The sequence below is a fragment of the Brachyistius frenatus genome, unplaced genomic scaffold, assembly GCF_029030835.1.
Source record: "Brachyistius frenatus isolate BFR_SWC_R1_liver_20210118 unplaced genomic scaffold, ASM2903083v1 Contig_55, whole genome shotgun sequence".
Lineage (NCBI taxonomy): Eukaryota > Metazoa > Chordata > Actinopteri > Embiotocidae > Brachyistius > Brachyistius frenatus.
Window position 1 is genome coordinate 1,888,872 of NW_027210654.1, and position 26,912 is coordinate 1,915,783.

The window sequence follows — 26,912 nt, forward strand, 5'->3', positions numbered from 1 at the left end:
CCAACAACAGAGAGAGACGTTTCTACCCTGGCAAGGCTGAACAAAGGTATTCTTTAATCACAGACACAATGTGAGCCTGTTTACAAGGTGGTGACTTCCCCGAGAGGTTCCGGTACGAGTCAAGAAAATGAAAGACAGAGGCAGTCAACGGAGGGACAAGGCAGAGTGAGATGGAGAGTTGGGGTGGTGGGACTAAAGCGCTAAAGTGAGAAAGACACAGCGAGTATTTGGGGTTAATGAGGCAGTGCAGCAAGACAGGGGAGGAAACAGAAGGCATGTCAGCACTGAGCTGTGATCTTCTCTGCCTTCTATTCCACTGCCATTATACTGGGTCAAGATGTCTTGATTCCCCACCCTGCACTCTTCCCTCACGCTGGCATCACCTTTGCCTACTGTTACACTGGGTGATAATTGATTGGCTGGGTGAGAACCCATTTTAGAGAGGTAGTTAACCCGCATGCCCCTGTGGCTGTTTCCATAAAGGGATTGACAACAGATATATATATATATATATACTGGAGATGGAGTGAGCGACTTTTAAAGACTGTATGTAAAAGTGTTCGTAGTTTCCGGGTCTGAAAAATTAATCCGATGCGGAAGTGACTGAAGTTGCAATACCACCGAGGGCCAGTAGAGGTTGGCTCCAAAAAGCCTCCGACACCATAGACTCCCATTCAACTAGTCTCGTAAAATTCAAAGTCAAAAGAATTTCTTCACGAGTTATCTGGGTTTTACTAGCTAAAGTCACTCCTTAATAGTTTTCTGGCACTCCATCCCCCCCCCCCAAAAAAAGTCCCATCATTAATCATAAAATAAGCTTCAAAAAGCTGTGTTTTTGGGGGCGTGTCTGTTTGATTGACAGGCCTGTGGTACAGTCAGGTTACGGCTATCGATGGGCGGGACGCAGTATCGTCAGGTTTCCAATTGGATCGAGTCAGATCCACCGCTCGCTCCCCCCAGCTCGCCCAAATATGGTAACGTCCAAGGGGGGGGGGTTGGGATGTGGCCTCAGACAGGAAAGGGGTGAGAAAACACTCCCAATGTTAATTTTGGTCTCATAAAGCCTCCTCTCCTTCTCTCATTTTTCTTTGTCCTGTCATGTTTTTCATTTTCACCTTTCACTTCTCTCCCTGCCTTGTCTCTTGCGCTCGTCTCATTTTCTTCCGTGTTTCTCGTTTTGTCTCCCTGACACTCAGCCTGCTGTTACTATATTTACCATTCTATTAGACACAGTCTGGCCTTTGGCTCTTGCTCTCTTTGTTGTATTGTAATGGATCTCTTGCAAAGTTATAGCAGACAGTCATGGCTGATTTCGAGCATTCACTATGCCCTGTATCTGCGAACAGCTAATTCCCAAATCCCTGATTAATCAAACATTTATTCATGAGCAACTGAATCGATGTTTAGTGGAATTTCATTATACCGTACATCAAAATTCCGAAGCTAAAATATTCAGCTTTTTGCAAACACTGACAGTCACCCCAACAAATGTGAAAGACTTCTGTTTTCAGTTCTATTCTATTCTATTCTACTCCCGTCTATCCTCGGTCCAGTGTGCTGGGCTTGAGTGACCCACTCGCCCATGATACTTTATTATTTCCCCTCTGTAGTTTGAGGCCGCCTGATCACAGCTGACTAAAGACGCAACATGAGTCTATCTATCTGCATTTAGCCTGCCACGCCGCCTGACTGCGCGCATGTCACATGACACACACTTAGTAGTGAAACCAGTGTATCTGGGCTGGCCTGAAAGAGGGGAAATTACTCAGCCCATTACGGCAATGAGCTGCACACTGGTTCCCAGCACTTAAAATGGCAATGAGGCAGCACAGCGGGAAGCCATCATGCACAAAAATGGACACATGTAGAGACACACGAGGGAGTTGTGTATATACATGCGCCTGCGCGCGCACGCGCACACGCACACGCACACACACACACACACACACACACACACACGCAAACACACAAACACACACAGGTTATCTCTGCTACTGACAGCCAGCTACCATTGTCAGTCTTTTTCTCTCTACTGAGAGATGATGAACCCATTATGTGGACCTGTCACAGAGAGATGGACAAATACACACATACTGTACACACACACACACACACACACACACACACACACACACACACACACACACACACACACACACACACACACACACACACACACACACACACACACACACACACACACACACACACACACACACACTCGCTCTCTCTCTCTCTTTCTCTCATACCCTTCATCCTATTTCATTTTACATCCAACTGCGCACCAAAGAGTTTTGTTTTGTGACCCATTAGGATTCAACATCCCTCTCTCTACTTTGCGTCGTGCTTTTGATTTAAACCGGAGGGGTGTGATGTGACTGTGATGAATGCTGAGACTTATCACAGTGCTCCATCTGACAGCGTGTATGTGTGTGTCATATCTAATATTCCTGTAATTAACAAAGCTCTTTGACTATGTTGAGGTTGTCTCACTGATACAGGCAGACAGACAGACACACACATCCTCACTTCTGAGTCTAAATGGAGGTCTCTCTCCCGTACATCCATGCATTCAAAGCAAACACTGCTCAGCTCTTTTCATGCATAACTTAAGAGTTTTTAATAGCAGGTTCGGTGGCAGCCGGCACTGAGGATTGCATGTGACAGTGTGCGCCGTCGAGTTCCAGACAACTGGGGCTTTTATAATGTATTCATGTCTCCCAATGACAAATGGCTCCCACCAGGAGGCGGTTTAACATTTAAATGAGGAGCAGGAGAAAACACTGAACCACAACACACAGCAGCGAGTGGATACACAGGGGCAGGCCAGAGAGCCGATGCATGCAGTAGGACAAAGATGTTAAAAAACAGGATGAACGCACAACTGCAGTCCGCCCACACACAAACACACGGCCCCTAACAAAAGCCAGAAACAGAAAAAAACTAACGTGGAGGAAGGAGAAGGGGGTAAGATACCAGAACAGCTGGCGTCCCGGCGGGGAATCAGAGAGCAGAAGAGAATTCGTTGGCGTGCAAAACCAGCAGCTCCTGATGAGACTTTATATAAACAGCCCGTCAAGCCCTCTGCTCAGGTTGGAACAATATCCCTTCAAACAATATTGTGCTGCTCCGTCGGCCTGCCAGGTGCTGCCGCGCAGGAAAATACTCGTTTGTGGCTTTTCAGTCATTGACTCAGAAACAGAAACACACGATGGGAGGAGGGATACAGTGCGCACAAGTACAGATGCAGTAATTGCTGTGAGGACACATGTGGATGCATGTATGAGCACATACGTATACACGCACAATGACGTATTCGTTCAAGTCTAAAACGCATCGTGGAGTGACAAATGGCCCTGTCTGCCTCCCCTGAGAGTGCCATTGATTACTATGGCAACACAACGGAGGCTCCACATTACATCCTCGCTTCTGCTAATTCTCCAGCTGACATAACCTTTGACCTTGACATCAACACTGTCATTACTATCTTGTTAATCCACCATATCATGTCTCCCTCCCTCTTTTCTCTTCCTCTCATATTTCCTTCTGTCCTATTTCTGTCTGGTGTCTTCACCTCTTTTCCTTCATCTGAACTTCTATCGTTCCCTGTAGTACATTCACTCAATCATTCACCATCTGTTGCCGCCCAGAGGGCTGCTCGAGCTGACCTGCCCGCATGCTGTTAACTAGGACCTACAGTCAATACGTTGCTAAACATGCCAAACACTTACCAAGAGTATACTGCTTACTATAAATACCTTCCTATTGATTTTTCTCCTGTTCCAAAATATGTTTTACAACTTTTCTTTGTGTACAGGCACATCTCAAAAACCCATTTCATTTAACCTCCTCCTTTTTTATTTATTTAACACAGCTCTCACCCTCCTCCTCCTCCTCTCCATAGCAGGATAAGTATCCATTGTAGGTCTCCACATAAATATAAAGATGAAGACATAAGGGTCAATCGATACCTTGTTGGTAGTCTACATAGGAGGGTCGTCATATAATCATTGCACAGATCGCGGCGGGGAAGGAGCAAATTTGTCCTGTCAATGACATAGTACGCAGGAAAAGGCAGGGGTCAAGCAGGTATCAGTATTCTGTTCACATTTCAACCACGTGCACACACTCAAGCACTGACACAGTAAGTCCGTAAGTGACCGGATGCTAGGATTTTTATGCCTCTCCTCATCTATATCTACGTAGGCAGAATAGGACATAAGTGCTTCTAATCTATCCCACACCGTACATGAGACACACACCAGACAGAGTGCAGTTAGAATTTTTATATCACAGTATCGGATGGACGGCCATACAAGTCGTCACAGTCATCAGGAATCTCTGACTTTGGCGAACCTCTGACTTATATTCTGGCACCAATATATGGATGACATTTTGACAAGTAGTGGATGGATTGGTGTGAAATTTGGTGGAGACAATTACTATATAGAGGTGTTGAATCCTAATGACTTTGCCAATCTCCTGTCTTCTATCAGTACCACTAGTATGTCAAAGCTCCCACATTTCCAGAGAACAGCTTCAACATCTGATATGATGACTGCCACAAAAGTTTCAAGGTTTCTCGACAAAGTATCCTTATAACTTTGTCAAAGCCCTGATTTATTTCTTTGGTGCCACAATGAAGTTGACATTTGTGATTGAGATCTTTTATTAAGTTATTCACTTTATGACTAAATGGTTGTAAAAATAATGATGTTGCCATCAGCCTACGCTGAAATTTATGTTTGGTGCTAATTGACATGATAAACATTAGATCTGCTAAACATCAGCATCTTAGCAATATCATTTTGAGCATGTTACCATGGTGCCATACGCAATTAGCTACGTTCAGTCAACTCTTAGTCTTGTTATATAACTCATGCCAAGTGAAGTTTTAAGAGTCATATTTTTTCCCTACAAGAACTGTTTACATTGAGCCAGAGAAGCCAAGTGTCTCAAAGGTTAAATGTTTTCTAAAGAAAAGTAGACATGGAAGCGTCAGTGATGTAGATTGTGATCAAAGAATAAGTACATTTATTTACAAATGTAACCAAGAACTTAGCCTAACTTAAGGTCCTGCTAGTTGTGATGTTTGGACACATTTTGGTTGGTAGCAAAAACCTACTGAGGTTTTATACCAGCCCCAGACTGCACAATACAACAGACTCTGGGAAGAGATACATTACAGTGAAGCATGCAGGGGCCCGTTTCTCAAAAGTGACTTCGGTGCAGTGTTTTGATGTCGATAGCAAACTGCAGGTAAGTTTGTGAGTCATGCATGAGTGGAAGCATGGACATTTCTTTGGAATTAATATGTTTAAACTCTCAGGTTACATATTCAAATTTTGAGTCCCAGTAGCTTGAAAACTTAATGATATCAAGCCGTATCTTCCCATCCTGCTGTCGCTTCCGGCACCAACACAAATCTTCCTCTTTCTCCCTCCTCCGTCCACTCACCATTTCTTTTCTTCTCAACCAATTCGTCACCAACTTCCCCAGCTCTATATCTTTTTCTTGTTATCTCCTCTTGTGTCCTTTTCTTTCTACTCTTTCCCTTGACCTCTCCACCTCCTCCCACCCCATCATTACTCCTCTTTCACCGCTCATCTTTCTAAGGCTGGTGAATTCCCCAGCACAACAGTGCTATTCTGCTGCCTACTAATAGAATCCCTCAGTTCCTCTAATGGATCTGTCAGAATCTCATGCGCGCAGGAGACCAGATGGATTGATAGGGCGAGGGAGAGAGACAGAAAAAAAGGAGGACAAAGAGACAGAGAGACGATGACACGGAGAGAGAAGCGAAGAGAAAAAAAGAAATGCGCTGGGGCTCTCAACACTTTCATCTGTGCCTCTGAAAGTCTCAGAGCAGCAGCTCCATCGACACTGCCAGCCAACCGCCATATGGTCCGAAAGACGCGGTGCCACTTAAGGCCATCCCATTGTCACCATGGGATAATGACAGTTTCACTGTGGCCAGGTGGAGACAACAGACGTGGTGAGTCTTTTCGAAGAGTGCTCTGTATGAATAGGGGCAGGCTTCGTGTCCACGTTTTCTTTTATTGTCTGCTAAAGTGATTCTGCTCCAACACTGATCACACATGATGGACTTTTTTTGTAAAATAAAAATGAGAGAACATTTGTGGTGTGAAACCTTGATGCCGCTCTGCCAATGCATAAAGCTGACTCTAAAATATACCTATAGAACAGTCAAAACACTTTAAAATAGCTTATAACAATGTTTGTTTCAGAAGGGTAATTAAAGTGAACCTTGGTCTCCAGTATAGAAAAATAAATCTAAAGCCTTTCATTAAATAAAACAATGACTTTTGTGAAAAAGTAGGAAATAAACATGAACAGAATATTATGAATATGTCACATTTTATATACTGTCCACTGTCTAATTACTATCCATCATTTTCATGCAGTGGGGTAATGGCAACTCACCGTTGTCTGTGGCGATGAAGACAGCCGTGTATTTATTGTCATGGACATAAGGAGACTCGCGGTCCAGTGAGGCTGAGGTGTTGACAGTTCCTCTGACTGGGTTCACACTCAGCCAGCCTGCTGGGTCTCGCAGAACAGCATACCTGGAGGATGGTTAAAAAAACAACAACCAAAAAACACAAGAAGATGTGACCATGTAAGCAAAACATCAACTGTGAGCTGTAGCTTGCAAGAAAGGTTGTGTTTCCAGTTTGTTTTGCTCATATATTTTTAGGTGCCAAACACAGAAAGACACAAAAACAGACAGCACAGCACATTTGAATAATCCATATCTAACCCGCACAGTGTATAAGTCCACAAACTTTTGCTTGAAAAACATTCTCACTTAAAAACACTGTTGAACATTTTATGTTTTTACGTATGAAATCCTTTGGCTTAAGTGCATACGGTATGCTGATCATGAACAGAGAGAGAGAGAGAGAGAGAGAGAGAGAGAGAGAGAGAGAGAGAGAGAGAGAGAGAGAGAGAGAGAGAGAGAGAGAGAGAGAGAGAGAAATCTTTTTACATTAATTATAGTGTGATACATCATCAATAATATTTTTGCAGGTCTAAGCTTGATACAAATGTACGATATGTATTTTTGTGTACATCTGAAGAATGTTTTAATACTGTTTGGGTTTGTTTATGTGTACTCAGTACTTAGTTTGTGTGTGTGTCCCAAGCTGAGCTGAGAAACGACCCAAGTGATGAAGAGAGAAATGGCTCTAATCAACAACAGAATAACATTTGGTGCTCTTTTTTTGTGGACAATTAAACAATACAGTACTCTTAACCAAACTACCATACTACAAGTCATAATATTGCTATGAATACCAGAGAACATCATAATGCTATGGCCAAACACCGGACATTGAAATTTAGGGTTGGTGTAAAATTGATTTAGTGAAAGGTAGGGGAACGTATAGTCTGTTTTACATCAGATGGTGATATTAGAATGAGAAAATTACATGAAAAAGGGTTCAGTGTTGCTTTCTTTTGCATAGGCTCCACCTCTGTGCAACTGCAGCTCCTGCAAAGCTGAGGTCTGAAGATGATGGAGGACCTCCAAAAACCTTGTGGGCGAGCGGCCAAGTCGCCATCGCCTTGAAAGCGAGCCGGAGAGCGGACCACGACCTTGCTAATGTTGCCACTCGGTCGGCCACTGATGGCTGCTAGATGGGTGATTGGACGAGGCTTGCATCATGTGTGATTGATATAGAAACTGTGGTGCACTGCATTTCTATATACATGCGCCCAGTGTGCACACACAAGCTTAAACGTATATAAGGTTGTGTCCTGTGAAACATCACTCATACATGCACAAAAGGCACACACAGGCAGTTAAAAGTTTCTCAAACACACACAAACACGTACACACACACACACACAGACACACAGGACTACAGACTTTCTTCACCACAAGGCCACTCTTTGCCAAAGTGCTCAGCAGTAGACAAATTGTCTTTGAAATGGAGCTCTTCAGCTAACAGAGCGCAACAAAGCCTTGGGAAATGGCTTCGCAATCAACCTCTGCTCATACCTTTCCCCTCTCACTCTCACTCTCACTCTCACTCTCACTCTCACGCACTTTTACCTGCCGGTGATTACAACTGTTTTACCAACACACATGTTTTACTGTAACAGAAGAGGCAACGCTGTGAGGTTAAATGCGCTATTAATAATGACACGTCTATCACTGTGCATGCTCTTTCTCTACTCTCTACCCATCTCTTTTTTTTTACATGCACACACTAATGGAAACACATTCAGAGGATCCATATGATTCATAAGGCCGTCTCCTCCAATATAACAGAGCCAAGCTCACAGGTTATTAACCTCCATATGTCTCAGTCCTCCCATCACTGACTCCACTGTCTCACACACACACACACACACACACACACACACACACACACACACACACACACACACACACACACACACACACACACACACACACACACACACACACACACACACACACACACACACACACACACACACACACACACACACACACCCTATGGTATCCTCGTTACATCACTGTTTCATCATCACCAGATTGCAACAAAGTTTTCAAGAAAATTTGCTGTCAAATATATTTTAACATGCTTTGCAAAAGGGTTTGATCAGTCCTAAGGTATTAACAATAGTATTTATATATTGGCACGTATGTTAGTTGATGAGTAACAACAAACTGCAGTACAGAAATAGCTAAGGAAGTATGCAAAAATCTCTAGTAACAGTGTGCATATATAGTTTAGTTACCAGGCAACTGTTCTTTTTGTTAATAATTTGAAATATGGGTATTTTGTGGTGCATTCATAAATAAGTGCAAAAGTTCTGACCTCCAAGTGGGAAATTACACCATCCGTAAAACTAGAAATACACCAAAAAGAAAATAAAAGGTTTTTAAGAGCACCAATAACTAATTTTGATGTCACTTAATACAGCAGCACTTGCAGTGAAACGAAGAAATGTACTTGCTCCAAAAACAAGGTGAAATAGCCACACTTGTTAAGTCTAGCCTGCTTAGTTTGCTAGCTGTGTTAAATGTTAAAAATGGCAGTACATCAAAGCATGTAGAAACGTCATGTACAAACAATGTTTAAGTCCCGAGCTCCATTTTGTTCCTGTGTTGGTTAGCCTGGCTGATAACACGTTGTTTATCACTTTTCTGTTTTTTGACAGCAAAAATAAAACACATTTTCTGTTTGTGAATACTCTTAACAAGGAAGTGGGATGTTTCCAAATGGAAACTTTCCCATTTCTCCAGCTGCCTGAACGCACCATTGGTCATAATTCTTTAAAGCTGCTATGGTGGAAGGGTTGTATTTACTTTAAAAAAAAAAAAAAAAAAAAATCACTCATCAATGATGGACTTATCTTAAATGCAAGCACAAAATCTGAAAAATTGTGCTTTATACATTTTGAAATTATATACCCCGCTACATGTTTCGAAATCAAATAAAAATCCCTGTACGTTAAACCAGGGATTGAAGTGTAGTAATCAGTAGAGCATTGTAATTCCACATTAACTCAGAGATTTGCTTTAAATCTAAAACCCTGAGAACTTCTTTCAGACATGTGGCACGGCACTGACTCTTGGAGTAAAGTAGGAGGGTATTATGTTTCTTCCTCCTGACGGCTTCAGTGCGGCCTCGACGGTAACCACGGAACCCACTGTTTCTCCTCTCTGTGCAAACATAGGGACAGTCCATTAGAGTCCTTGAAAGGGCAAATTAGAAAGACATTAAAAAGCCATTTGGAATATTCATATCTGGTTCAACGTGTTTATCTCCGAAAACCAGAGGGGGCCCAAATAAATCAATCAACAAATGGGACACAAACACATGTCGTCTTTTAACTGCAAATACAAGCAGAAAGTAAAACACAGTTTGAAGCAAAATTGGCTTCTATATACTGCACGTTCTGCTTTTATTGTGAAATAACTCTCACGACAGCAAGGTCATTTGTCTGGATTTTTGCTCAAGTTGCAGAAAATGCAGTATCATGAGGCACACCCTGTGACCCCAATGTTAAAGAGAGCTGGCTGTAATATTTCTGTTTCCACTGGTCTGCAGAGCTACACCCTGAGGGGCGACTTTGAGCTTCGATAGTCGCCCCCAGCGGCCAGTCAGTGTGTGTGTGTGTGTGTGTGTGTGTGTGTGTGTGTGTGTGTGTGTGTGTGTGTGTGTGTGTGTGTGTGTGTGTGTGTGTGTGTGTGTGTGTGTGTGTGCGTGTGTGTGTTTTGGTTAGGGATTGCCCTTAGGACCATTCTGCATTCAGCGCAGAATAAACGCTCAGCATCTCATCAAGCCGCTGGCGTTAAAAAAATACCACAATTTAAGCAAATTGGAGACTCTTGTCAATATTTGCTAAATAGTTAAAAACATGTGAGTCTGCAGAGAGACTGCTTTTTCTCCAACATTCAGATAGAAAACAGAAAACCAATGTAATGCAGACACTACAAACACCTGACACAAAATTATGCTAAATCATAATAAATAGAGAGTCTTAACCAATACCTGTTGAGAAAGTAAATGATTGACTTTGACAGCTAATTCAGAAGTTCTGGCATGAAAGCAGAGCTTCACTGTCGCCCTTGTGAAACGTGTTCGACAGATGAGTTCTTTCTAACTCTGATCTGAGCCTCGTTCCTCAGTTTTCTCCGACAACTCAAAGGGATCTGAGAGCAGGAGGGATGGAAGAGGTTTGCCGCCCACTTGTAATCCAGTTACGTCGGGAACAAAATGCTGGCGCACATTGTGTACATCTGCGACTGTGTTTGTGTGTCAATAGCAGGTGTGGGTGGGATACACAGAATAAGAGAGACAATTAAGCTACCTCAGCAAGAACATGAATCTGGGAAATGAGAGACATAAAGGGAAGTTCTTTACATTTTTGCTGATCATTTATTTTAATCTTAGCAATATATGTTGGTGTTTGTTAGTGCAATTCCCTCTTTTAAATACACATGTTTGCTGGATCAGCACAACAGATCAACACCGGAGGTTTGAAGTTGTTCTCTCCAAACTGGACAATGTATTTTTTGGGATCGACCTCTGCTACGCCACAGCCGTAAAAGTTGTCTGCAAGCAGCTTATGTACATCAATAGTGACTTGTAGTGGCCGTAGTAATTGTACGAGGATCAGTTGACAATATAAAGAGCATCAAAGTCCACGTAAAAGGACAAGGTCGGTCGGATGGATCAAACACAAGACTGTCAACACGGACTTATTTTAACTTACATATAAGTTGACATATGTAATGTTAGCGTTAACGTTTAGTGCGTTGATCTCAACACATTGCGACCGTTTCACATAGCTCACCATGTGTTTGTCATTGTTACCGTGACAACGAAGGTCTCGTACGCCTGTTGCCGGCAAACTATTTGTCATTTCGGCAAAGGAGCTATTCTGTCGTTTTGATACGAGTTGAGACCATCATCACATTACCTTGTTTGTTCCTCCCGTTGTTTGTTAATAATCACAGTGAATGTGAACTTGACACTCGACACAATGGAAGTTACAATCGTCTTCCTTCTCAAATACATTTTCTTCTGTTCTGTGATGTAGTGGCGACCTATGTAAGGTGTACCCAGCCTCTCGTAAATAATGGTGATGGGAGAATAAAGTGTGTGCTATGGACACAACAGCCCACAGTCTCTACTGGTCCACTATCAACATTCAACACTACTGTTTCTTTAAACATAAGGCAAACTCTTATAGAGCTTAAATAGCTGCTCCAGTGATTTTCCCAGAGTGTAACTAAGCAGCATATTTTATTAGCCCCTCCCTGCCGCCTAACTGGCCACTTATTTCAAGGTTGTAATGAACCAATCGATATAACTCTGATGTGTCAGTCATTTAAAAGCTACCTTCAGAGCTGATATATGATATCGCACAGCCGTTTTCTCAGGCTGAATAGTTTCCCTTAAGGGGAGTAAACTGGTGTAAAATCTGTGACGTGATCATGACCTTTTCCTAACCCAAACCAAGCTGGAGTTGGTATGAAGTATATCCCTGGTTTAGGTATTCACAAACTGTTCAGGGAAACACCTGGCTCTTTAGCTTCGAAACATCTTAATATCTTCACCAAGGACTCACAATTTTTCCTTCTCTGACATCCGGCGCAGAGTTTATCAGAGATGTTTACGTAAAACAGCTGCCTGATGTATTGAGAGATCAAGTTAGAAACCACATGATGCTCCCAAAGCATACGCTGAATTAATCTGCCGTCTCTCCCTTAAAGCCCAGCCTGTTTTCCTGCTGTGTCTGTGAGTGCTTGATCCGGGACGCGATGGATATTCATGCCCTCTCCTCCCCTCCTCCTCCTCCGCCGAATGTGCATCATTAAGGTTTCACAAAACATTCACAGTAATCTAAGAAGACTGGCCAGGTCATGCATACACTGATTTAAAGAAAAGTGTTTGTGAAGTAGCGGCTCCCATCCTCAGAGAGCTGTGAGAGAATTTTACGACTCAAACAGAGATTTAAGTAGCATAAATACTGAATATCCAAAGAACATGCCAGTGCTGATTTATTTCCTTTTATCCTGTTATTATTATTCAACAATTTCTACTTTGCATTTAGGCTTACTTTAATCATCAAATACAATTTTGTAAAAAGCATCTTTTCTTTGAGGGACCTGTATCAGGGTGTTGCAGGCATCACTGCAGCTTCTGGAGTTGTTCAAAGGTAGATAATAAATACAGGCAGAGGCATCGAAAAAGGCAGGAAGCTACTGTTTGCCCAACAGCGGCACATGTGATCCCTGAATGTCTCCAATGTGTCTTTACAGCATAATGATTTGAAATATCTGAGGCTCCCTGTTTGGTCACTTGATAAGCGGACCATTTTGCACCCCTATGAAACTGTATTATAACACTGAATTCAATTTAACCAAACACTCACTTTAAAGCAAATTCAATTTACCCCCACTTATATCCCTCGTTACAGGTACACACACACACACACACACACACACACACACACACACACACACACACACACACACACACACACACACACACACACACACACACACACACACACACACACACACACACACACACACACACACACACACACACACCACCAGCACCAAACGAAAGCTTGCTATTTTGGATGCCAGTGAACTCTATATGTTCAGTTTTCTGCAGTGCACTGCAACCTCGACAAGTGTACACTCACACACTTGAATGGCAATGACAAGATATTATAGAAAAAGCTATTATACATTTCTCTTTCCACCCTCAATTCAACCCCCATTTATCCAACTTTCTCTCTTGTTCTTTCTGTCCTGACTCTCAGTCGACTCCTACTTTATCTTACTGTCTTTATCTGTCTCTCTATCATTTCCTCCTCTCTCTCCTGCCAGCACGATCTTCAACTGATTGCAGTCTAACTTACTGAGAGAGCGAGAGGAGGCGGCACCGAGCCAATGCTAATAGTCTGTTTCTATCTGAGAGCTGTTGAGTGTGTGTGAGCAATAGATATGAGGACATCAAGAGATGCAGTAAAAAGCACTGGGGTTGTGACGACTTGTGTTTGGCTGTAACAACTGTGCACTTCATCCAAATTCGTGGATAGTAAAGCGAGAGGAGGATGGAAGGAGGAGGGAAGGGGCAGAGCAGGGAGAGTGAGATAAGGAGAAGGATCAAGAATGGAGATACGACGGGAATGCATGAGACTGGGAGGGTAAATAAGTGTGTAATGAAAATGAATCTCTCCCCTCTCTGTTGCTGACTCCTCCCTGTGTTCGCTCGGCGAAGCCTCTCCGGTGGTGATCTGGGACCACTCAGAGGCCTGCACTGCCCCAGTTTCACAATTTTGTACCCACCCCATACCTACAAAACTCCATGCTGAAAAATAACCCAGAATTCACAATTAAATCAATTAAAATTTACATGTAAAACTGATACAGGTAAGACCTGTGACCTAGTGTGAGAAACAATGCAGCAGTATGTGCGGATTAAGAAGTCAGAAGTCTCCATGTTTTAAATGGATTATGTTCATTTGCATTTTCTCCAGCTGAGGCCTACACTCACTGCCCCATGTGGCTGCCTGTAAATCTTGAGAGACGCCGCTGGGATCTAACAGTAATTGACCTCCTTGTGCTTGTCTACACATCAGTGAGGTGTTTTAAAGAGTTTATGCGGTGACATCATCATTGTGTAAAGCACCAAACTTATTAACTGATCTTTTTTTGGCCACTTGGGAGCAGCGGAAAAAAATAAAAAAATAAATAAAAAAATACTGCCTGCTGTGTCCAAAAGCAATGCTGGGAGAGCAGTGGGACTGCTGAAACTGGATTTATAAATCGACATTACAGGGTTACACAGTGCCTGCTGGGGCTGGAGTCTGCACATAGACTCCAAAGCTTTGCCGTAGCTTTCTTAAAAAAAAAAAATCTTACGAGATGTCAGGGCTTCAGCAGAAACAGAGATCCACAGAAACCTTTGGCTGATTTTTATTTCTTCTACAGGTTTTTGATGCCAGTGGAGGAAGATCAGAATTTATACAATATGTTTTTATATGAAGCAAGCTAAATGGTCTCACCTTCCAACCCAGTATCATGGCAACGCATGAAATAGTCACGCTGGTGCACTACACCAAACGTGAAATTGTCGTGCCTTGGCCTGTCGAGGTGTGACAGTTTCACATTTTGAAAGCGTGAAACTTTTTCACGCTTTGCTGTGATAACAGGTTGCACATTCAAGTAAATCACAAGGCAGACCGTAAATACAGTTACTGCAGATAGTACAATTAAACAATAGTAAAGTTAGATATCTTGTCCTTTGCTGTTATTGTTAAGTCAAGTTCCGCCTGAAAGCAGTGTGTATAATTAGGACCTTTTATTGTGAAAGGTAGAAAACGGAAGCTAGGTGCTTATTTTGCTTACTGTGTGGAGGACGTTAATAAAGTGTTTGCTGGCAGAGATCATGCAGGACGTGTCCATTTTATAATTTTATTGACGTTATAAGTATAAGCGCAGTTATAACCCTTGGCTACATATAGAAGACACCAACATTTAGCATTGTGGCAGTGATATCAGTGGGTGGATGCTGGACTATAACCAACACTGAAGGTATCTAAACCATTGCATAAAGTATGAATCCAGTTTGAACCAAAACAATAACATTGTAGGCCGTAAAACCCCAAAATTAGCCTGAAGAAGCTATTAAGGTCCACAGAGCTGTGGGTAACTGCCGAGTCAGGGGATGACTCTCTGAAGGTTTGTCATTACGAGTTACTCCTTTCACATTACACATTGATCTGACCTCAAAATATGCTGATTAGAATCATTTTAAGCCAACACAGGGAGTCCATTCAGAGGTATGTTACGAGATAATTGTTTGGATTGATAAAATTATGAAAAGAGTGCTACGCTAGACATTATTTTTATAGCTTTTTTTTCTCCTTTCATCTGCTGACTTCCTGTGCCTCACAAGCATCTTCTATGAAAGGGCTGCATACTTGAAGTAACGGTTATCCAACTCACTGCAGGGCTGCTGCTTATTCAATCAGCACGGGCCTTGACAAACCTCACTGACGTGGCAGAAAGGAAAGGAAAAGAAACAAACACTGCAGTTCGCTTTGAACAAGTGTCACCGAGCTGAAGTGAGGGCATTAGCTCTACTACTTACTTAGTCAGAGGTCAGCAACATTTACATTTCCACTTATACCTGACATGATAAAATTCTCTTTTTATTATTCCATTCCTTTTTCTGAGACCTCAAAGAGAGAGAGAGAGGAGAAAAAGAGAAGGGAGAACTCGGCTTCGAAGCCATTGTGCTTGAAACGTAAGTGACTCCTCTGGGGTCGCCTACAAAGACCTCGGTCAGTTGCTCTGGGCTGGATTTCAACTTTAAACTAAGCTGAGCTGCCCGGTTTTGGCCAACCGTTGCTCGAGGCCATGTGGACAAATTACCGATGTCACACCTGTTCATATTTCTGCTCTGTATCAGCACAGTGCAGCAGGTCTGTACGGGGGAAATAAATGTGGCAGCACCGACAAAGGGAAAAGCAAAAACGCTGGCACGTATTGCATCAATCATCTGTCACAAAGATTCAGGGAAGGTTTGCCTTTTTGTACGTGCCACTGAGCCGAGCAAGGGAAAAGGTGGGAAGGTGTTTCAATTAAGGAATGTACACTGTGCATTTGCATTTGTTACAAGAAGGCTGATGAGAAAACTATAAATTCTGAAAAAAAAAGCTGTCTCCTGCACAGCTTGACAGGTGTGTGAATTAAAGAGGAGAAAGGTGAAAACGGAACATGTAAAGACAGGCAGAGAAAACATCCAAACTTAAACGAGTGATAGAAGCCACTTTACATTTATTGTTCATATATTTATTTTACTTCGACTCCCTCCCTTCATGTCTCAATGGCAGCAGCTCTAGAAAAAAAACGTTTTATTTTTTTGCTTCTTCCTGTCTTCATTTTACATTTACTCATCCAGTGTCCCTTCCCGGCTTATATCAGACCGAAGAGTGTGACTGAATATGAATATTCAACCTACGTCTGATTTACCTTTTACACCATCTCAGAAAGACTCAAAGCCTCTTTTCACTCCTTTCATCCCGTTCACTATTCTTCACTGGAACCAGGTAAAGTCTGGAAGAGGCTCTCTGCCAGCTCCAGTCGACAACCGCAGACGCTCCACTGAGTACGCCGAACAAAGACCCAATGTGTCGACTTAACAGCAGCGGTGTAGTAGTGTGCGCAGAGAGATGGTGGCCTATAACTGGGAGATGAAAATTAATGGTTTGAACTGTCAATATTTGGCAGGAACAGAGAGGAGTGTGCGGGGACACTTCCTTTGACTGCACGGAGAAGACGCACCAGCTATATATCATCACATACACGTGGAGCAGCACCGTTAAGTGACATAATTTTCATAAATTACCAAGCCTGAGTAACACAGAACAAAAAAGTTATTATCATAATAAGGTGCAAAATAGCACCTCTTTGCATCAGTTGAAAACCATAACCCTGTAATTAACAGGAAGAAAAGCAATTTACTCTTGCTTCACAGCACAGCATCCCTCTCTGCCTGCTCCTCTTGGCTTTAAAGATATATATTTTTTTGTTATTATTTTCTGGCACACTGAATATATGACTAAACCTTCTCGCTGCCCCCACTCTCTGTCTCTGACTCTCTCCCACACAGACACACACACACACACTCTTCCCTCCGTTACCACGCATTTGGCATGACATAAGTCAGCTGCTAGAAATGAGAAACAAATCTAAACATCTGATTAGCCTTTAATCAGTCTCTTCACAACCCAGGAGGACACAAGGAAGAGAGAGAGAGAGAGAGAGAGAGAGAGAGAGGGAAGAAACAAGGAGACTGAATGACTCAGCCTGTTTTGCCTTGCAGAGCAACATCAAAATGAAAAAACCTGCAACTTGCATCTGAGAAACCTTTTCTAAGACAGCTCATCTTGTGCTTTTCGAGGATGCAAAGCTGCTTTAAACAGCAGCTACATCGCTCTGCATGATACTGGGTGGCAGCTTGATGGAGGTTTTAAAGAAGTCACATTATCTGCAGAGTGTGTAGTCCTTTTTTCTGAAAATGGCTTTGTTTATGACAGTATTGATTAGTCTTATTGATGCCTGTGGATCAAAAATGCCTTGACTTCTGTCTTTGTTTGTGTGGGTGTGTTTTGCTGAGCTATATGAAGAGACCAAAACATTTCCAAATATATTACATGAACGTCCTGCTTCACCTTCAACTGGTATTAGTTGAGCACCGGCCAAACGAATAGTAAACAGTTAAACACGAAACTAGCTCAACATTGAATGCCAGATTATTATATATTTGCAATTTATAATATATATAAGATATTTAATGCATTTTTCTCTTGGTTTTGGAGACTATTCATTGTACACTACTGGAAATGTTAATTGTTTCACATGGTCACCCCGTTCTGGTTAACCACATGTGGGATTGAAATGTTATCCATCTAAATTAAATTGTCGTTTCGCTGTCTAGGCATTACTCTTTTCACTGATGCTATTTTCAAGCAGCCTTGCACTTACACGTGAAGTGCATATAAAAACAGTCCTATTAATCCAGAGTTTTCCACGACCTAACTGGACCTTTTTGTTTGGTGTGCTCCAAACCCCATGAACATACAACAGGATTGAACAACTTTTGTAACTATTAGTCCAGTGTGCAAGAGGATCAACTCCAAATGTGGGTGATGGTGATGCCTGATCTTTGATACTGGAGCCTTTAAGTGTCTTTGCACATCATAATGTAAAAGAAAGTGAAATCAGGGTGCCAAAAAAGAAGAGCAAAATGTAAAGAGAGAGCAAACTCATTTTTAACACTATAATACATCTAAAACATAAGAAAAGGTGTATTATTGGTATGTGGATATAATCCAGCTCACTATAACTTTAATTAGCAATCCATGCGCATCACCATCAGCCATTAAATTATAGAAAAATAGTGATTGTGTGTAGTTTTTATGAGAGTTGTATAGATTGTTTTTGGTGATTTAAAAATGGCTTAAACATCCACTATTGCTGATGCACACTTAAAAGTACACTGTACTCTTTTTGACCCCGGATGAGAGTGAGCCCACAAACAAAACTTAAGTTGTTTGGATGAACCGGTTACTGGCTCTGCAGTTTTGTGTTCCTGTGCAGGGTTAATTTTTAATGTGATGTGTTGGGAGAAGGCGGCAGTGAGAGAGAGAGAAAGAGAGAGAGAGAGAGAGAGAGAGAGAGAGAGAAGGAGAGAGAGAGAGAGAGAGAGAGAGAGAGAGAGAGAGAGAGAGAGAGAGAGAGAGAGAGAGAGAGAGAGAGAGAGAGAGAGAAGGAGAGAGTGCTTATAGGCAGAATCCATTCAGCAGGATTTCACTTCTCTGTTTCAAATGTCTGACAAAACAAACGTGCTCTGCTGTTATACTGGCGTGGCTACTTTGAACTTTGGGATAACTTTTGGAATTAGTTAGTAAGAGTTCAGCAGGAGTCTTATTGATTTCCTCTATACTTCACTTTCCAGTTTAATCCACATTACCTTGTACTTTGTGCACTTTGCCACAACCAGAATATTTAAGTGGGCCAGCATAGCTGGCAGGACACATTTGCAGCAAATCAAATCTTCACTAATGACAGTCCACTAGTATTATTAAATTCTTGTGAAAGTCAGTAGGTGAATTACTTCTCACTGGCTGCTTCCCAACATTACATCCACCCCAGAGTGCTTTCTGGGTAATTCTTGCTGACATCTGTTTCTCATGTCCTTTATCCTGTCTGTCGCTCTGTTCCTTCCTCTGTTGGTTATCCTGCTGCAGACAGCGGCAATTTCAGGCTAACCTGATAGCGATCTCAATGTCTGACCCTTTGCAGGTCAGCCTTTGTAGCGCAGTCGACATGTCACCTCTTCACACACACACACACACACACACACACAAGCACACACACGCTATCATCCTCACAGTCTGTCTGTCTGTCCACTGATCTTTCTCACTCTCTCTTTCCACATCTCTTCTTTTACCGCAGCTCCCAAAAGCTGGCAGCCAGTTTTCATGCCTGACATTCCAGTACCCCAGCCTTCTTCTTTTAAGTCCAATCCCTTTTAACTTGAACAGGACCAGAGTGAGAAGTGAAAGTAGACAGGTAGCTGCTGAATAATGGATGACCCAACTGTTTGAAATTCTCCCTATTTTCAAAAGCAAGAAGAAAACAACTTAAATGTATTTTAGAGATGGAGGAGCCACGGTAGAGAGGTGGTTAAGTCTGGAGAGCTCTGAGCACTGGCTAAACTGGGACAAATGGTGCTATGTGGCAACATAAACTTTGAGAAACAGGCTAAAAAAAAAAAAAAAGTATTTTAGTTTTGCTATCTGCAGCTTCTGCAAAATCTTTAAAAATGTTTGGTTTGTTTTAACCTGTTGTCTCCATTTGGTCCATAAACGCAGCTAATATTTACTCTGACCACTAGAAAAAAACAAAAAACACTAACCACACATGTTAAACAAGTAACAATATCCATAAAACAAACAAAGGACAGGCACAATTTCCTTGTCTCGCCAATACCAGCATCAACTCTGATCAAACTTTATGCACAAGTGCACACTGTGTTCAAACTGTGGCAGTGAGTGCAGCTAAGGTCCTTTACTTTCTGTTTTCATTTCCCATCAAGCATCAATTACTTCAGTGTAAATAGTTATTTGACAACTGATGAGAGTCTTGTCACTGGAAATGAGACCTAATTAAATTAGACAAACTTTCTTAATGACACTTCACATTATTTGCTCCCCTCTTCACAGACAACCGGCTTGGCACCAGAGCACCATGAAGAGTAGAGTTTTAAGATCGGATTTGGAGAATATGTGAGTAAACTTTCCGACGAAAGTTGTTTTATTTTCTAAATTTCAAGGTACAATACCACCTTGAAGCGCAAAAAATGTCCTAAATGTCAAATTACCCACGCACCAAGCAAAACCCTTCTGTGAGGTTTACCAGATAAACGTTTGTCATAAAAAAGTCCAACTTTCCCCATCTAAAATCCACTCTGTCACTTCTTCAGCACTTCCATAAAACCACTCTGCTCGACTAAAACCCTGAACACAGTCAAGAGGGCTAGAAAAACTCCTTCAGCGGAAACAGGAGACAAATCCCCACAGAGTCTAATGGTTTGGCCTAAATACCGAACCGGATTAAAACGACTAATATTTGCTGTAATTATGTAACTTTGCAGGTAAGAATGAGCGTAGGGACTATCTTAGGGTCAATTTGAGGGAAAGTGCTGGGAATGGAAATCCTCAGAAAGAAAGGAATTTTCACCACAGTGCAAAATAAGGTGAATTAAAAACGTCACTCTTTGTTTTGGCCCTGAGCACAGTTTAATTAATGCTAATGTCTCCGCGTGAGTCACAAGTACTTTAGATGTAGCGTAAAACAAATCCTTTGTCAAAGGATTTTAAATACAACTCAGAAAAGCTTTCCCATCACATCATCAACATTAAGACAGATGATGTGATCATTAACAACTGAAAAATAATTTGGGGCTCATCAGTGTCTCGGCTACTTCAAAGGGTCCGTGGTGTGATGGCCTGCCTGTTTTTGATCTGTACGCTCTAGCTCTGTGTTGTAGGAGGCTGTAGCCGGCCATCAGACGGATTGGGGACACCTGGGCCCGGTGTCTCCACATCATAAAGTCTCTGCCCTTCTTCACTTCAGAGAGACTTCTCCACTCACATGCATGATTGTGTCATGCCACACAACACAGCTTCACACCATACTACTTCATCATGTGTTTTCCTTTGTTCTTTTGGGTTTAACTTTGTTTAAGTTTGAATAAAGTAGTTTTGTTTGACCTTCAACCTGCGTTTCCTCAGTTTTGTCATGGCTTTTGAGCTGGACTGTGGAATGTGGTCAAAGGGAAACTAAATTAATTTACTTCTTTGCTCCACTGTTGCGCACCCTCAGAGGCAAACAACCTGTTTCTCAACAACATTAAGTGAAAAAAAATTAGGTAAAGGAAAGCTGTCTAATACCCTGAATAATGAGATAGCCCTGATTAACCCTGCTGGGTTCTTCATGGGCTGGAAACCAGGCTAATAAGAAGCTTTGCAGCGCAGCCTATTTCTTATTGAAGTACATTCCTGCAGTCTCCTTCAAATATAATTGGTAATTGTCATAATTTGAGTGATTAGGCCTCCAATTAGCATTTCTATTCATGTTTGTTAATGCATAGGGACATGGCAGTGGATTATTGACAGGAAAAAAGGCAGGAGAGAGCAGGGGAATGACCTGCAGTGATGGTGTGGATGGCCGGGTTAGGGTTGGCCGGGGACTCACTACTCTAGGCATATGTGTCCATGTGATACATGTGCTAATAGCTCAGTTATAAGAACACCCTGAAAATATATTACTTTGGATGTAATGTCATCCCTATGTCGGAGCAAATACAGAAACCATCTGTGATTTAAAAAATGGTCAACCATGTGTCACACAGCAAAGCAATCATCTGAAAGAAGTTCTGTTTTTTTTCTTCTATTTGTGGTACGTCGTAAAGTGATCAGGACTTCATGACTTATTCAACCAAAGGTGTTTGAAGAGATTGGTAAAGATGTTATTCTGCAAATGTTTGATGTGTCCTCAAACCATGACTATTTTGTATACAAATATGTGACTATGATTGCAAAGGTCCACTTTCCCTCTTTCTTGTGATAAGTGTTACATATTTAGGCAGTGGTGAGGTCATGAGTAACTCAACCAACACGGGAGTGGCAGCCTATTTTGTCTGATTATGAGTATGAGTGACAAAAGGACAAGATTGTCACGCCTTATTAGGTGGGGAAAAAAAAAAAAAAATTGATGATGACGTCAATCAAGCACAGTTGGACACTCCCAGACAGTACTGAGAGGTCTAATCAGCTAAATGAGTGAACCACCAGAGTGTGAACCACAGGGGAAGACAGCCTTCAATGTTAGAGTGTAAAGGCCAGTGTTGAATATAGTGTTGACACTGGACAAGTGAGAAAATAAAATATTCTTATAAACATCAGCATACATAGTAAAAGAAGCTTGATTTTTGATGGACATTTTTCCCAGACACCGCAATGCAAAACAGGCATGATTGAGCGGCGTCCAGCTGGAAAACATTATTGAAACATATTTTTTATTGGACTGATTGTGGATGGTGGTGAAACAGCTCTGTGAATGCTCCAGTAAATAAAAAATAACTATCTTTGAATATGTCTTTGAATTTTAAGTGGCAGTAACATTTCAAAGACTCAGCCTGAAAAACATGCATTAGTAGCATTAATATAATTTCCTGTTACTATTAAACATTTAAATGATTTTTTGTTTACTAACAAAAAAAATAATTCACACACTTAGCTTGTGGTATTTACTGTATAAAGTGTAATATGGAATTGGGACTTGGCAGAGTTCATTATGTGAAGTGCTGCATTTTCATTTAATTAGGCGTTGGCGCAAATACCACCTGCAATAATCATATTCAGTTAAAGCAGCATGGAAACATATTTTATTCCCCGCGCCCCGTTGAAATTTAAATCCTGTATCAACAAAGCTGAAGTCTGCTTTTGGGTTCAAGCTGTTGTTCAGAAATGTCATACATGGCAGATTTGCACAATTTCAAAAACCCAAATGGCAGCTGCAATTATTATAAATCACAGGAAAACCCTAGTAAACAAAAGTCCTGTGGAAATAGGGCTTAGCTGTTCAATGTAAGGACAATGCTTTTTATAATTGAGTTGATAACTGTTTAGAAAACTTTACCCAATGCTGTTTCTTGATGTTGCTCAAGCAACGTGACTTCAAATACCTACAAAAGTAATGACTTCCTCCTGCTCCGTGCATGCTGTGCTGTTCTCCATTCGCATGCAACAGGAACAGTGTCAGAGCTTTTTGAATACGTGTCGTACACTACACTGTTATGGAAAGCCTGTTTATGCACGTTATTCATTATGTGAACAAACTGCTCCAAACGTAGAAAGAATGAATGTAGTCCTCACAAATATACAGCGATGCGTGCATGTATGTGTGTCGGGCATCGAGGACTACATATTCTGACCAGCGAGTCAGACCGATTGTGTTCCATGTCAATTGCATTTGACCTTCTCAACCCAGGGGGCAGACACACTGACACACACACACACACACACACACACACACACACACACACACACACACACACACACACACACACACACACACACACACACACACACACACACACACACACACACACACACACACACACACACCTGTGCTGTTATGCAGAGGCAGACAGGGAAGGAGAGAAGAAGGTAAACACATCTCTTTTTTTTTTATTTCTGACATTTCATTCTGCGCACACACCCCTCTCTATTTCCACTTCTCCAAATGTCTGCCTTTCACCACGTCCCGAAACCTGTCTGCAGGTCACAGTTATGACACCTCAAAGTCACAGTTACTGCCAAAATGTCAAGAGGATGAAATAACAACACACAGGCAGGCCATAAAACGAATACAGCAATGTATGCTGAAGATGAGAGGATGAGAGGAGCGGAGCTGGCGGGAAGGATAAAGTTAGAAAGATGCACGCCTGCGACAGAAGATGCAAAGATGATGTAAAAAAAAAAAAAACACACAGAGCCCTCCGTGGCTATAGATAGATGAAAGACCACTAACATTTTTAGAGAAGGCTTTTAAGTGATCGATATAGCTTAAAAATTCACATGCATTAAAATCGTGTGTGTGTGTGTAAGAGAGAAAAAGAGACATAAGCAAATACTATTCAACATCCTCCAACCTCAGTGAGACGTATAGAAATCGGTTCCATTACATTGTTGTTCAATGACAGCACACTTTTAAAATTTGATTCTTGCGTCAGTTGGCCATTTTTCTGTTTCAGTGCTTTTCAGATGCAGTGGATGTGGTAAATGGGTTACCAAAGACCAATGACTGCTGAAGGACGAGCAGATAAGATGCAGTCGCGTCTGAGTGTAGAAAGAGGCGCAAGAAAATAAAACCGTTTTTTAACTTTGATTGTTTTGATAAAAAAGCTTTGTAGGGAAGGCTGCCCTTTCTCTGGGATTGTCTGATGCATGAAATCAGTTTCTGCCAGTGTTTGAACATTCATGTTCCTGTGGCTATGTTGCTACTTTGTTGTGATATCAATTGAGTCTTCCGATTACATGAATTTAACACAAAGCCACACAAACAAAGTGGCTTTATGAAGACCACCACGTTGGTCTCGCAGGCTGACAGTGAATTCTGATGGCTTTGATAATCCCCTGACTTCTTCCTCACACCACAGTGAGGTTCATATGTTGTTTTGGAGTTAAATAACTCAATAAATATTGAATGGATTGCTATGAAATTTGGTACGCACATTTATGTTCTCCAAAGGATGAACTGTGATACAACAGTGAACCCATGCAGGGCCATCATCAGGTCAGAATTTTAATTTGGTTTATGACCAAAATACCTGACAAATTAACACATAGACACGTCATTAGCCATGTTACAAAGTGTACAAGTTCCAGATGCAGGGTGCTTTGACTGTGAAAGCGTTTTTGCTTGAAGGAGGTGACCCGTAGTATTCAGTAGAAAAATAAATCTTGTGTTAAAACCTATAACCAGAACAACAACAACAACAACAACAAAAACTGCCCTTGAAGCAACATCTGTATTCAGAAGCCAGTTCGTGCTATCACAGATTTTGAAATTTATACGGTCATGTGACCTGACTGGTGATGTCAGGCCACCAGTTATCAAAGCTTTATGGGCACATCTCCTGAATCTAACATCCCACTCAGTGAAACAACTCCACATTATGTGGAATTTGATACCAACAGTGACTTCCTTTTACAGCACATTAAACAGCATCAATAATCTGGGCAGTAAGGTCATGATCTGGTGAGTTTTATTTCCCTGGGTCTATATTATCCCCATGTGTTTATTTAAAACTATTTCTACATGATATATAACTCCAAGGGTGCGGAAAAAGAGCAAACTAAATTGAGTATAAATTAGGCCTGAAAGCCAATAAATGCAGTGCCACTTTACAAGATGGAAACTCTTGTAAAGTGGAAGTGCAGCACACGCTACGGGGCTCCCCAGGAAGCAAGAGGAATAATTTGTATTGTAATATGTAGTGCAACTAATAGCCTTCCTGTTATGATGATGGTAATATCTGAGAGGGGGTTTCTGCTGTAACACAGTTCAACTTAATGAAGTTCCTCACTCTGTGACTTCTCTGTCGACTGGGGTGAACGGTTTGACCTGTGCCTGCAAACTGCAAATTTTCCGGCTGGTATATTTTGTGTGCGTACACAAACAGATAAAGCAGCCTAGCAGGAGGCATTGACCATGGGAGACAAGTGATGCAGGAGTGAGGACGATGTGAGAAATATGAGCAGATAAAAAGATGGAGTGATGACGGCTCCAAAACACATTAGAGACAGGTGAGAACCAACAGACTCAGATCTCGCAAACAGCTGGAAAATGGTGATTTAGTCGGATAAAATTATTTTTCACTTTTGTTTACCTCCACAATCACCTTGCTAGCATCATCTAACAGCTCGCTGATGTTACTGAATTGCCCTTATGAGAGAAAATGTAAAGTGCTGCTCAACAAGTCTCATTTGTGAATGATACTTCATCATACTGCTCAACTGATCGAAGTGTTTCTGAATGGAAATCTAAAAGCTCATTACTGACAACAGTGAGCTGTGAATTACAGCAGATAGTTCTCAATCCCCACAACACAAACAAAGCTCTCGCATTCTTTGTATCTTTTAATTTTCTCATACACAATTCGAGCAGTTTTGCAGCTCGATTTCAATTACTGGTCTCTTTTGGACTCTGTTGTTCATTTATCACGTCATTTTACTTTGAGATCCTTACCTGACGCTCTGTATCTCTAATATGTCTGGATCTGTAGCATTGAGCGAGGCCACAAAGCTGCCCACAGGGATGTTTTCCATCCTGGTGACTATGAAGGGGTCCGGGAAGAATACCGGTCCCTCGTTGATGTCCTCGACCTTGACGTGGACGGTGGCTGTGGAGCTGGGCCCGTAGCCCACATCGGAAAGTAGAAGGTCCTCGTTCTCCACTCTGATGAGTAGTGTATGGAAATCAGACGCCTCATAATCCAGAGGCTGAATGGGGAAAATGATTGGGAAGGTAAGGGTTATTATTTAATTTACTAGATTACATAAAGGCATAGGGAAATCTTATACACAGTACTTTACCTTGACAACTGACAACATCCCCTCATTATTGTCCGGGTTAGTTTGGATCTCGAAGCTCTGCATGGGGTCTCCACTGATTACAGAGTACATAGCTCTCCATGCCCCCGTGGCTGGGTCGTCTCTGTCGTCTACTGTCAGGTTGACCACGACGCCCGTCGAGCCCTCGAGCACACGAGCCTCAAACTGTTAAAAGA

The 26,912-nt window shown here is 41.8% G+C and overlaps 1 protein-coding gene across 1 annotated transcript in view; it reads right to left on the bottom strand.

The window, feature by feature from the left end:
• cdh13 (cadherin 13, H-cadherin (heart)) overlaps positions 1-26,912 on the bottom strand; it is a 315,876-nt gene that overhangs the window by 29,650 nt on the left and 259,314 nt on the right. The window contains exons 10-12 of the mRNA XM_069705349.1: positions 26,719-26,901; positions 26,372-26,625; positions 6,445-6,587 (exon numbers count right to left, since the gene is read on the bottom strand). Of these exons, the coding sequence (XP_069561450.1) occupies positions 6,445-6,587; positions 26,372-26,625; positions 26,719-26,901 (580 nt within the window). The remainder of the gene's footprint in view (positions 1-6,444; positions 6,588-26,371; positions 26,626-26,718; positions 26,902-26,912) is intronic.